Source organism: Zootoca vivipara, chromosome 13 (assembly GCF_965207765.1).
Source record: "Zootoca vivipara chromosome 13, rZooViv2.hap1.1, whole genome shotgun sequence".
Lineage (NCBI taxonomy): Eukaryota > Metazoa > Chordata > Lepidosauria > Squamata > Lacertidae > Zootoca > Zootoca vivipara.
In genome coordinates this window covers 16,825,106-16,838,948 of record NC_142596.1, presented here as the reverse complement: position 1 = coordinate 16,838,948, position 13,843 = coordinate 16,825,106, and the positions used below count along the sequence as shown (strand labels likewise).

The following is a 13,843-nucleotide window of genomic DNA, read 5'->3' as shown; positions in this document are numbered from 1 at the left end:
GTTTTTGAAAGGAAGATGCTATCAGAATTTGGAAGCTGGTGCACATATTTCCTTCCTCCCCCCACCCCACCCCGGCTGGGGGGCGGGGGCCATATGTAAGGAGCCTTGGTGTGCAAATTTCCGAGCTATGCTTTTTACTTAATGAATTAATGTCTCCAGTTAATGAATTAACTTAGCTGGTTTAAGGAAAGCCACTGCTTGTTCTTAAGAGGAGCACAAGTATTGTTAATTGCTACATATGTCCTTAGGGAACCCCAAACCGGCTGCAATAAATAAAACTGAACCTTTCCCTTTCTGGCAAATGCAAATCACGAAAGGAGGGGGAGGGAACGGTGAAATCTATGTTTGGAATGTGTAATGCATTCTAATTAGCTCCCTGTTAATCAGAGCAATTACCAGAGGCTATCGCAATACTGAAGGTTGCACTCAGGCCGGTCCTTTGCAATGCGTCTGTCAAAATAATTATCAGCTTGCACTTCACAGAGTCGACACCTTCCTTTTGAGATGAACAACAACAGGCAGCAGCACAGTCATGTTGGGGGTGGGTTAATCTGCTCCCCTTTGGAGGAGAGAAGCACAAGCTAGATTTTGATCCTAAAGATGTCAGCATTTCCAATGCTCGTTCCCTCAGGTTCTATGATTCATGAACTACAGTAACCTGGATTTTCCTTCCTCTTAGGTAACATTGCAGGAATGAGTTGTCAACCTGGGCATGCGTGTTTTGGGTTGTCTTCTACTCATGAGAAGGCCCACAGGAATGGGTGGGCCTAAGGTAGTCATGCCCATCTATTTCAACAGGCCTACTTTGAGTAAGGGACGCGGGTGGCACTGTGGGTTAAACTAGAGCTTGCCGATCAAAAGGCCGACGGTTCGAATCCTCGCGACGGGGTGAGCTCCCGTTGCTTGGTCCCTGCTCCTGCCAACCTAGCAGTTCGAAAACATGTCAAAGTGCAAGTAGATAAATAGGTACCGCTCCGGCGGGAAGGTAAACAGCGTTTCCGCGTGCTGCTCTGGTTCGCCATGACCTGAAAGCTGTACGGCGGCTCCCTCAGCCAATAATGCGAGATGAGCGCCGCAACCCCAGAGTCTGTCACAACTGGAACTAATGGTCAGGGGTCCCTTTACCTTTACCTTACTGTGAGTAAGGCCTCTATCCACACTGTAAATTTAAAGCAGACTTGTTCCACTTTATTTCAATGATTTCTAGACCAATTTAACTCTGTAGTTTCTAAGCAGTGTACAAAGAGATGTAGAAGATAAAATCAGTTAAGACAGTTTAAGCCAGGATTCCCCAAACTTCGGCCCTCCAGATGTTTTGGACTACAATTCCCATCATCCCTGACCACTGGTCCTCTTAGCTAGGGATCATGGGAGTTGTAGGCCAAAACATCTGGAGGGCCGCAGTTTGGGGATGCCTGGTTTAAGCAGTCATGGCTTCCTCCCACCCCACCAAAGTATCCTGGGAATCATTGTTTGTTAAGGGTGGCTGAGAGTTGTCCCTCTTCCCTTGGAACTCTGGGAATTGTAGCTCTGTGAGGGGAGTAGCTGGTCTCCTAACAACTCTCAGTTCCCTTAACAAACTCAGGATTTTTTCAGGGAAACCATGACTGTTTAAAGTGGTAACATGGTCCTTTAAATGCATGGTGTGAGTGTGACCCTTGTTTCTCAAGTCTGTGAGATCAAGGCTCCCGATGGCTTCACTCACAAGGGTCATAGGAACGTGCAAGCCCACTCACCACGACAAGGTGATGATCCAGCAAGTGAAACATAGTATAAACACCGACAACTGGGAAACACTGGCCTGCGAGTGCTCCAGTTGGAGAACAGCCTTTACCAAAGGTGTCATGGACTTTGAAGACACTCAAACTCAGGACGAAAGGGAGAAATGTGCCAAGAGGAAGGCATGTTTGGCAAACCCTCACTGTGATCAACTTCCGCCCAGAAACCTATGTCCCCACTGTGGAAGGACGTGTGGATCCAGAATTGGCCTCCACAGACACTTACGGACTCACTGCTAAAAACCCTGCTTTGGAAGACAATCTTACTTGGCTACAAGTGATCACCAAGGAAGAAGATGAATGTGCCATTGATATGCCCCAGAGGTGTGCATAGGTTATATTAGAAGCCAGGCTTTTCGTGTTGCTGCCCCAGTTCAATTACCAGCCAGCCAGGTGCTTACCACGGTGGTGTCTAGGGGCCTACCAAAGACATTTTTAGTTTAGGAAGGCCTTCCCTGAAGTGCAACCCAGTCATTTATGGAAGATCAATTTTATAACTGATGAAATTGTTTTGTTGCTCTTTGAGTTTGATTGGATGGTTTTATTGGTTGCTGAATTGTTTTCATTCTTCTTGGAGCGGGAGCTGGATTCTGCTTTTACCGTGTGCTTTGATGGCTTTGTGTTGGGAATACGGAATTTGCTTGGCAGATGAATACATTAAAAACCAGTCATTTTAAGGAGGCACTCTGGAAGCTTCTCTGTGTGAAAGAAACAAGCAGAAGCTTCCATAGCTGCCAAGTCTCCCGCTGAAAAATGCGGGAGCAGCAGCAGTGCGGCACCGGAAGTCGCTTCTATGCAACTTCCGGTGCTGCCGCTGCCCAATTTCCGGTGCCCAGACATGGGCAGAGCAGCACTGGAAGTCGCTTCTACGCATGTCCAGACATGCGTAGAAGCAACTTCCGGTGCCGCTCTGCCCGATTTCCAGTCCCCAGACATGGGCAGAGCGGCACCCGAAATGGAGCCTCCCTGGCAGGTAGGAAATCTGGGGGATTTCCGGGATTTTTTTCTATTCGGGATAACAGCGGGAAATGGATTAAAATGCAGGGGTTTCCCGCGAAAAACGGGAGACTTGGCAGCTATGAGGTTCATGATGTTTGGGTTATTCCTTCAGAGAAGCTGAGTACAGCTGGTTTACACTGGTTCTGTTATCTCTTCTGTCAAGGTCATGCTCATAGCTGCCAAGTTTTCCCTTTGCTCGCGAGGAAGCCTATTCAGCATAAGGGAAAATCCCTGTAAAAAAGGGATAACTTGGCAGCTATGGTCATGCTGACTATAAAAGTAAGGCCAGAAGGAGCCTGGGTTTCACTTTCATTTTCTATCTTTTTTTTGCTTCTGGTGTGGTGTTCTGTTTATAGTGTTACGGTTTAGACTTATTATAAGTAATTGTAAGTTTAAGTTAAGTCTGCTGCAACTGGATTTCTGATGGACTGTGCCAATCCTAAATGTTTTGAATTTGTAACCATTATGCTCATTTGCCTTCAGTAGCAGTAAAGGTCTGCTGGATGAAGTATTAATTGCCTCTGGTCTATTTTTTTGGGAATCCTGCAATGTGTTTAAGTTGTTACTCTGCTAGCTATACATTGGAATCTAGTCTGGATCAATATTGAGTAGAATTCCATGACAATAAGTACAGAGGGTAAGCCCTGAGGATTTCTTGTTCCTAGGATGTTTCTGGTGCACCTGCTGGAGAACTACAGATGGCCTAACTCCCACCTGGATTTTAACATTTACATGAGTTTCCAGCAAAGGGAGACCCATGTGTCCACACAGCTCCATCTGTCAAGGAACATTTATATGCATCCGTCACCCTGGACTATCCAAATTGGAGGGCCACAGCTCAGTGGTAGAGCATCCCTTTTGAGCACAGGACGTCCCAAGTTCAATCCCCAGGAAGAGTTGGGAGAGAGCCCTCTCTGAAACCCTGGACATCTGCTGCCAGTCAGTGCACACAATACTGAGCTGGATGGGCCAGCAGTCTGACTCGGTGTCATTGAATGGTCTGAAGACGAGGACTGGGGAATGCATTTTATGGCAGATCAGCTTCTCCCCGATGGAGAGCTGAAATGGGAAGAGTCGCCTCCCCTTGTCCACAGCGTGTTCAGAAGCAGAGAGAGAGAGAAGCTGAACAGCTTAGGGAGGAGTTACCCAGCTATGATATAATGGCAAGGGAACCAGAAGGGAGGGGGCAGCTAGTCGAGACGTCACTTGAGAGTGTGGGGGACCCCACCACCACCACCGACTTGGAGGTCTGAACATATCAGAGAGCAAAGGAGTCATAGAGAGGGAGGAGCTTCCCGTTGGCGCCCAAAATGCTGTGGAAGTCAGAAGGAGGTTTTAGAGCAGGCATGGCCAAACTTGGCCCTCCAGCTGTTTTGGGACTACAATTCCCATCATCCCTGACCACTGGTCCTGTTAGCTAGGGATGATGGGAGTTTTAGTCCCATAACAGCCGGAGGGCCAAGTTTGGCCATGCCTGGTTTAGAGTAGCCAACTTGCAGAGAGCTGTGTATTTGTGCTTGCAACATGACACTGTAATAGAAGGACTATAAATCTATCAACTGCTCATTAATTCTTATCTGTGAAATTACCGAAGAGAGGGGAGGACTCTCCATGCCTGACACTCAGCATAACGCAGCTTTCCATGTTCCCAGGAGCCTATTCATACTCATATGTCTCCATAGAGCTCAAGACAGCCTCTATGGGGATTGTCCCATTTTATTTTCAAAGCTGACAAAGTGTTATGCAATACTGCCCAGCCACCCCCATCTTGTCCCTCGGCTTCTTTTTTGCTTACCTAGGGGTGCCACCAATAACAAAGGTGCTGGAGGGTTGGACTAACCCCCATCCTACAGTCAGGAACTGAGGACCACCGCCCCATGAGATTAAGCAACCTAGTGTCGGACGCTGCATGCAGCTGCCCCATGTAGTGAATCACTAAACAGGTGTCAGAACCTTTCCAGACCTGGTAAAACGCACCCACCTAGGTGTGGGAATGTTGTGGATAGTAGGAGAGGATATATTGATTAAATATTATCCTTCCTGACTCACGCTAGTGAGTCATATAGCAGAGCTCATTCCCCTTTACACAGCAGGAAGCTAGTTTGCAGATTCATCTGAATCTCTTTAGTTAAGCAATCCAATCTGGCATGCCCAAATTGGAGTTTATTCCTTGTAAGTCCCCTTTTGTTCCCTCTTTAAAAAGAAGTAAAGACACAACAGTCTTTCCTTAAAGAGTAACAAGACGTTTACTTACATTCAGTTCACAGTATGATCCCTGAAGGCAGGCTTTAGCTCAGGCTTCCTCAACCTCGGCCCTCCAGATGTTTTGAGACTACAATTCCCATCATCCCTGACCACTGGTCCTGCTAGCTAGGGATCATGGGAGTTGTAGGCCAAAAACATCTGGAGGGCCGAGGTTGAGGAAGCCTGCTTTAGCTTGTAGTTACAGAAGAAGGTTGCATGACTGGCCCCTTTGTAGGGTCTGCCGGGGTCACGCCCACCTACCTGGTCACATGCAGGAGTAAGATGTCCCCAGACCAGGTGTAACAGGAAGTTCAACTAGGTGGAGTAACATCCCCCTGTCTGTGTCCACTCTAGGGAAACAAGGAATGTTGTATTTGACTGCTCTAATGTATTATATCCCACACCAGGTTGGCCACTTGGGAAAAAAAAGCTGTAGAAAAAAACTGAGCCTTAAATTGTCTCTTGCTCTTCTGTCCCAACTCCATGTTTGTTCTCTGATCCTGCCTTCTAGCTATAGTCCTCTAATCCTGATTGCAGTTTCTTCCTGAGGGCATCAGTCTCAAATTGCAGTTCTTAGCTCCTGGCGTTTTCAGGATCGTTGCACACAACCCAGCCCTGACACCTCCGTTGAAATAGGAAGGAGAATGTCCTAAAACTCAAATGTCCTGGACTATAGAATTCTTGGATGTGCTTAAGTCAGTCACAACCCACTTCATCCTGACTCAGTCAGAACAGCACCCTGCCATTCATTATCATAGCATCTATGTGCTAATCACTTTATGGGGCCTATTCCCTGAAGGTGGATAATGAATCCTATAAACAAACAAACAAATAAATAAATCCTGAGTTACTTCATAACATTTTCTACTATCATTTTTAAAAATGTTGTTCAGCAGACTTCTGAAACGGTAAGAATGTAAACAGGAAGTGTTTCACAAGAGCACGGTGAGAAAAAGAACAAAAACAAAAATTCATCTCCCTTAAATGTAAAGGGACCCGTGACCATTAGGTCCAGTCGCGAACGACTCTGGGGTTGAGGCGTTCATCTCGCTTTACCCGGCATACAGCTTCCGGGTCATATGGCCAGCATGACTAAGCCACTTCTGGCAAACCAGAGCAGCGCACGGAAATGCCGTTTACCTTCCCAACGGAGCGGTACCTATTTATCTACTTGCACTGCGTGCTTTCGAACTGCTAGGTTGGCAGGAGCTGGGACCGAACAACGGGAGCTCACCCCATCGCGGGGATTCAAACTGCCGACCGTCTGATCGGCAAGCCCAAGGCTTAGTGGTTTAACCCACAGCGCCACTCACATCTCCCTTACAAATGACTAAAGCAGTCCCACTGATACCTTGTGTTCCTCCAAGCTTCTAATAGATTTGTGGAATACTTCTTTCTGAGTTAAAATTGGAATGAAAGGTTTACAAGAAGAATTTGGACAGCCCCCAAAATGTCTATAGGCGAGTGAGAGACAAATCGTAATTCAACACAAAGCCTTTCAGGTGAAACAAATAATCTTTTAATCACATTGAATTGTCAGATTATGAGACAGGTGTACATCCTATATAAAACACAAGTGTATCATGTTCTGTTATGTTTAAAAATGTGATCCAACTTTTAGGAAACATCTGAAGGCAGCCTTGTTTGGGGAAGTTTTTAATGTTCAAAGTTTTAGTCTGTTTTTATTCTGTTGAAAAGTGGCTGGAGAAACCCAGCCAGATGGGCGGGGTAGAAATAAATTATCATCATCATCATCATCATCATCATCATCATCATCTATATTGCACATTCTGTGGACTCCACTGGCTTTGAGCGGAGAGAGAGCTCTTCCACTCGGGTCCTGCTCACTGGCTCCCTATAGGCATCTGGCTGGCCACTGTAAGACCAGAATGCTGGACAAGATGAGCTTTTCACCTGGTCTGTAATCTGGAGCAAGCCGTTCAGACATGTTAATGCAGCCAGCGGTGAATGTGCAGTTGTAGGCCAGCTCTACAGCCTTTTAGGAATTCATAAAAACTGGTTCCTGGTCAGTTGTTGATCAAGGTCACTGTCCATTGTCTTCAAACAGAATTTCATCAACTTTCACATCATTTTCAGACGCAGGGACAACGTCACATACTTGTTCTTTAAAAGCCAAGGCGATTGTGTAAGGTTTTCCTTTGGGATGCTGTCTGCACCTGTCCAGGTATGTGTCATAGTACCCCTTTCCTCTTCCCAGTCTGTTGCCGGTTTGGTCAAAACCAAGTCCTGGCACGAGGATGAGATCCAGACCCTCTGTTGAAGAGAGAACATAAAAACATATATTTTGGGTGAAACAGTACTGACTTCACCAAATCATTTCCTTTCCCCCCCCCCTTCCTTTTATTTATTTAGGAAGGGTGGCATATATTGATGTGTGCACAGACCTCAAGATTTGCCTTATAGCTGTGTTGTTTTAGATTCTCATCTGTTTCTGAGTCGCTCTGTGCGCTCTCTGCTTCGACCTGCAGTTCAGCTTCTGAGTCACGCTGTGTTTTTTAAAAAAGCTCTGTGGTTCCCCATTCACTAGAATGGGGAAATCTAAAAGCAGCTATGACTTAAGGGTGGGTTGAAATGAGAAGTTTGAGAGAAACCGAAATTGTCAGATTTGTTCCTCAGCTACCTAACCTCTTAGAAACAGGGCTAGCTCAATGGATGTTGCAGTCTGAGGCAAAGGACAATTTGGCCCCCCTCCACCTCCTCCCATGTACAGAAACCAACTTGAGTGGCAGTAGAAGTTTACCTCCAATGCTGGTGATGGGACATTGTCCTCAATCGCAGTTGAGGGCAGCAAGCTAGCTCTGCTCTCATGTTAGGGACTGATGGATTCTTCTGATCTGTGTTAATTACGTATGTGTTCAGTCACAGGTCTATTCCATGTAGATTTTTATTTGTTGTGGATTTTTTTAATGCATAAAAATTGCATCTATTATTATTATTATTATTACAGCCGTACCTTGGTTTTCGAACAGCTTAGTTCACAAACAACTCAGAACTCGAACTTTGCCTCGGAACCCGAACATTCGGCGCGGCTTCCGATTGGCTGCAGGACACTCCTGCAGCCAATCGGAAGCCATGCCTTGGTTTCCAAACATTTCGGAAGTCAAGCAGACTTCCAGAACGCATTCTGTTCAAAAACCAAGGTACAACTGTATTATTATTATTATTATTATTATTATTATTATTATTATTATTATACTGCCCTATACCCAGGGGTCTCAGGGTGGTTCACAGAACAAAATCTAAATATATAATCAAAATTAAAACAACCCAATAAAAGAAACCTCAAAAAACCCACCACCATAGGATGTCAATCAAATCAACCAAAGGCCTGGTTAAAAAGGAACATTGTAAGCATTTTGTATACATTCGTCCTCTAAAATAACCCTTTTTAAAAGTAAACTGCATCACAAAATTCTGAGAATCATAGGAGCACAGGAAGCTCCTTTGTACAGAGTCAGACCATTGGGGTACCTTTATGTTAACTAGATGGGCCAGTGGTCTGATGAGGTATATAAAGTCTGCTCCTATGATGCCAGCTGTACAGACATCATTTAAAAACAACAAAGGTCTATTTGTGAGTACACAAACACACACAAACAGTGCTATCATTCCCAATCATGCAGATTCATTTGAATAATTAAGAAGTAAAACACTTATGCTTGGCTAGGATTTCTTTAACTGGTTTGAAATCGTAGATATATGCACCATAATTCACATTTCATCCACATAAAGGTTACAAGTGATTGGTAAGCAATATGGATGTAGAAACAACTAAGCAATCTCTTAAGGATAATTTCCACGTTCCTGGTACTTCTCTTTAATTCCACTTTTCTCTCTTGATGCTTGTTTGTGCTGTGGGCCAGGGCACTTTGATGATGGTTTCTTTCACTGTTTGGTTTTAATTCCTCCAAGCAGGCTCACATCCCTGACTCTCTTTCTTTTTTTAAAAAAATTACAAACTAGGATTGCTTGGCTGCGGGCGCCTTTCCTCCCCCCTGCTCAAGCTTTTCACAGGTATAATTATTTTTGCAGTTGATCTATTATGCAATCAATAAGATGAAAACTCAGCCTGCGCAGTTAATAATAATCAAGATTCTACCTTGGCTTTCTTTTTAATAGAAGAAAGGAAACAACTGGTAGTTCTACATCTCTGCAGAATTTTAACTATAGGCTGGTTAATTTGGACTGTAGCATAAGGAATAAAAGGAAAATAGGATTCATTATAGATTGGGACCGTGGCTGGGACACTTCTCCATCCCAGAATATGCCTGTCAATGTTGTCATGGGCTCACAGGATGATAGCATACTGGATGAGGACCAATACTCTTTAAATTTACCCTTGCCTTAGAAAACTGAAGAACTGATTTGGGTGTCCTCCCTGTATTACAGTTGTACCTTGGTTCTCTAACTTAATCCATTCTGGGAGTTCGTTCGGCTCCCAAAACTGTTTGACCACTAAGGCACAGCTTCTGATTGGCTGCAGGAGCTTCCTGCGCTCAATCGGAAGCCACGTCCGATGTTCGGCTTCCGAAAAACGTTCGAAAACCAGAACACTTACTTCTGGGTTTTCGGAGTTTGGAAGCCAAAACATCTGAGTACCTGGAATATGCGGGCATTGCCAAATTGACTGGGTTAGTTAGACACCAAGGAGAGGAAGTTTTCAAAAGAAATTCATAGAATATATTGAGATAACACTTTGAAAAATAAAAGAACCAATCAGTAGAGGCGGCACAATTGGCATTAAAAATCTTCTTTTTGACTTTATTATGGACAGATACATAACCATACAAAAAAGAAGCCTTTTACAATAATGTATTATACAAAAATGGAATAGAAATGGAAAAGACATTTTGACAATATGCAGTATAACGATTAATAATTGTGCACGGTTACTTTATTTTAAAATACAAAAGGCTGCAAAGAAAGGAGGGAAGTCAACAAAGAACTGAACTTGAACTGTATATATGTAGAAGAAAGCTGTATTGTATATTTTGCTGAGAATGTTGAATGTTAATTGCTGTAAAGGGTTTTTTTTTGGGGGGGGTAAATAGAAAATTAATTAAAATCATGTAAAAAAAAACCTTCTGAGTACCAAGGTGTTCAAGAACCAATGTACAACTGTACTGTATACTGAATGGATTGTGATTTGAGGGGTATGGATGGGGTTCTTGTTTTTACGGTTTTTTATTGTGCTCTGTATCATAGAATCATAAGACTGTAGAGCTGGAAGGAACCACAAGATCATCTACATAGTACAACCCCCTGCAATGCAGGAACCTTTTACCCAGTGTTGTTTTTTTCTAAAAAGAAAAAAAATGTTTAGGGGTACTCAAGAAAACCACAATTTTTTAGTTCAAATCGGGAAAAATAAATACAGTAAATGGACAAAAGCACAAAAATTCACCAAATGTTACGGGGTATGTGTACTAGGGCGGTTCATAAAAAAATCTTTTTTGGGCAAATGCCTGCTCAAAAGGTCTTTTCTTACTACACTAGGAATTATATAGCTATATCTGAAATTTCACGCATATCAGTTAATATCTTGATCCTGCTCCACTGAATTGAAATTTCAGCCTTCACGACATAGACTAAGTAAACAGCTATTTTTATGGAGGAGGGTCAAGATATTAACTGATATGCATGAAATTTCAGATATAGCTAGATAATCCCTAGTGTAGTGAGCTAAGATCTTTGGAGCAGGCATTTTCAAAAAAAGTTTTTTTTATGAACCACCCCAATGAATACCCCTGCGTACCCCCAGGGGGAAAAGCACTGCTTTGACCCAAGGTGAGGCTCAAACCCACAACTCTCAGATTAAGAGTTTCAAGCTCTACTGACTTAGCTATGCAATATTAACACTGTGGTGTCCATCTTCCCAACACCACCATCTGCTTGTGTGTGTGTGTCTGTCTGTCTGTCTGTTTGTTTGTGTCTGTCTGTCCCATTCCCCACCCCCACCCCCACACAACTGTTGCTTTCTTGATGCAAAATAGCATTTCAGGGGCTGGAGGGAATTCTGCGCAAAGAGGGAAACATTAGCAGGGAAAAGGAGGAGAGAAGTCCGGGTGTATTCTCGGCTTGAATTGCATGTTTGCATGCAGGGGCTGAGGTTTTGCTGGCCATCGGGCTTTCAGACGTTGATTCATGCCTCTGCCAGGGAGAAGAAGGGAACCGGCTGCCGTCCTGAACCGCTGCCAAGCTTAAAGGCAACCATTGTGCCGATCTGCTATTTTTGTTCCGATATGGAGTGGGAATCGCCAAGGGGAAATTTGAAACAAATGAGCCTGCGGCGGCTGTGCAACCCTTTGGAACGAACCTCATCATCTTACTTGTTAGTTTTTGCAGAGGAGAGAAACTTCAGGAACTTTTATTCGCTGGGGGGATGGATGTAGGAGCAAAAGGAGTGTATTTCATTACGAAAAGAAGAGAGCCTGTTTCTGATGGTCTGTGTACGCTCTTGCTGAACCTGCTGTGTATAAGTAGAAAAGTGGGAAGGGAGTTGCTGGCTATTCCTGTCATTTGCTTTAGGGATACCCTGGGATATTCGCTGGCCTGTTAGTAAGCTTTAGGCTCACTTAGTTTGCTTTGATATGCTTTAAACGAATTGCTATTTCTTAATTAAGCGGTATATACATCTTGTTAATTAATTCTATCTTCTTTCTGATAACACTTCAAACATGTGACAAGGTGGGCTTTTGCTCACATAGGCTTATACCAAAATAAATCTTGTTCGTCTCTAAGGTGCCGTGAAACTCTTGGCTGTACGTGTGTGTTTTGGCTTGTTCAGATAGGTGCCAATGATGTGATACTGATAAAACCTCATTGATGTGGGCATGGAGTATAGCGTCCTCTTTTGGGTGAAATATTATTGTTCATATTAACTTTGCTTTGGAAACAATCCTTGACATTTGTGGGTGCTCACACAGGAATTATATTCCTGCGATGTGGAGTCTAACAGATGCACAGCAAATGTGGAAGTTGTTTCAAAGTTGGAAGGGTAAATAATCTGAACATATTACTGCCCTTTCTACATTTGAATGTTTCTAGTATATATTAGGGTTGCCTAATTAGGGACACGGGTGGCGCTGTGGTCTAAACCACTGAGCATCTTGGGCTTGCTGATTGGAAGGTCGACGGTTCGAATCCCCGCGACGGGGCGAGCTCCCGTTGCTCTGTCCCAGCTCCTGCCAACCTAGCAGTTCAAAACCATGCCAGTGCAAGTATATAAATAGGCCCTGCTGTGGCGGGAAGGTAAGCGGCATCTCCGTGTGCTCTGGATTCTGTCACAGTGTCCTGTTGCACCAGAAGCGGTTTAGTCTTGGTGGCCACATGACCCGGAAAGTTGTCTGTGGACAAACGTCGGCTCCCTTGGCCTGAAAGCGAGATGAGTGCCGCAACCCCATAGTTGCCTTTGACTGGACTTAACCATCCAAGAGTCCTTTACCTTTACCTTTATTTCAAACAGTTACAAATCCAGACAGTTGTTGAGATTTTTGGACAAAATCGCTTTTTAAAATGCCATTTTTGAGCTTTTTTATGGGAATATGGCAAAAACGGCACTGCCAACACATGCTGCTATATGTCCGGATTTCCCCCAGGGCACTGCTGCCGACTGCAGTATTCCGTATATGTCCGGAAAAATCCGGACGTATGCCAATGGCCTAGTATATATATATTTTGAAAATTCTTTGTTTCCTATGCATTTGGACACCTGTGAAGGAATTGTAACCAAGTTCTGTATGATAGTTCCTGAGATCAAGTGGAAGGGTTTCATCTCTTTTGGATACAATTGGATTAACGCAATGGACTGAACCTTTCAAAACTAAACATTTTGGGGGGGGGGGGGTTTCGAATTCCCAAGCAACGGCAGGTATGAAGCTGTTAGTATCTGTCTATGTTAGTATCTCCCTGGAAAAGACCCTGATGCTGGGAAAGATGGAGGACACTAGGAGAAGGGGACGACAGAGGACGAGATGGTTGGACAGTGTTCTCGAAGCTACCAACATGAGTTTGACCAAACTGCGGGAGGCAGTGCAAGACAGGAGTGCCTGGCGTGTTATGGTCCATGGGGTCACAAAGAGTCGGACACGACTAAACGACTAAACAACAACAAATCTATCAGGGCATATGGTCTGCTGATATTAATATATGTTTAAATTGGAGTCGATAGATTATTTTTTACTGACAATATGAACTGATGTGGTTTCTTCCTGTTATATTTGCAACAGAAATCTAGCACTAGCTTCCCCATCTCTGCTCTGCTCTTCCCTCCCCAACCTTTTTGTTTAATGTCTCCAGTCTGGAGTAAATTGTTTCCTCTCACTCAATTATTTGAGGCTTCTGACTGGGAGATGCAATTTATTCGTATATTGGTATCAGTGGCGGTTGGATGGGGGTCGGATATGTAGTTACTGCCGGGGCTTCCTCACAGCTCCTGACAAAGCTTTTTGTGCTTATCTGAATAGAAAATACGGAAATAAAATAAACGTAAATGCATTATTTTTCAAGTAAGAATGGAGCCCAGATCTGCAATATCCTTGAAAGGTCTAAATATTTCAATATGTCTGGTGCTGATCTTGTGACTCCAAAGTGGGGAAACACTTCAGACTGCAGGGCCATGTTCCCTCATAAGTAATCTTCCAGGGACCATATGCCAGTGGCAGAGGCAACAAATAGTTGGCACAATGGATGTGACTCTTATTACCATCTGTAAAAGCTAAAGGTAAAGGGACCCCTGACCATTAGGTCCAGTCGCGGACAACTCTGGGGTTGCGGCGCTCATCTCGCTTTACTGGCTGAGG

The 13,843-nt window shown here is 44.1% G+C and overlaps 1 protein-coding gene across 3 annotated transcripts in view; it reads right to left on the bottom strand.

Moving 5' to 3' along the window:
• Window positions 1–13,843, bottom strand: part of MTHFS (methenyltetrahydrofolate synthetase) — an 80,558-nt gene that overhangs the window by 40,401 nt on the left and 26,314 nt on the right. For 2 of the 3 annotated variants that reach the window (XR_015946762.1, XM_035131517.3), the window contains one exon: window positions 6,518–7,295. The exons of the other annotated variant lie outside the window; for it this stretch is intronic. Coding sequence is in view for 1 of the 2 variants with exons in the window: in XM_035131517.3 (XP_034987408.1) it covers window positions 7,066–7,295 (230 nt within the window). In the remaining variant the exon portion in view is untranslated. Of the gene's footprint in view, window positions 1–6,517; window positions 7,296–13,843 lie in introns of those variants that run through there. 3 annotated transcript variants of the gene reach the window in all.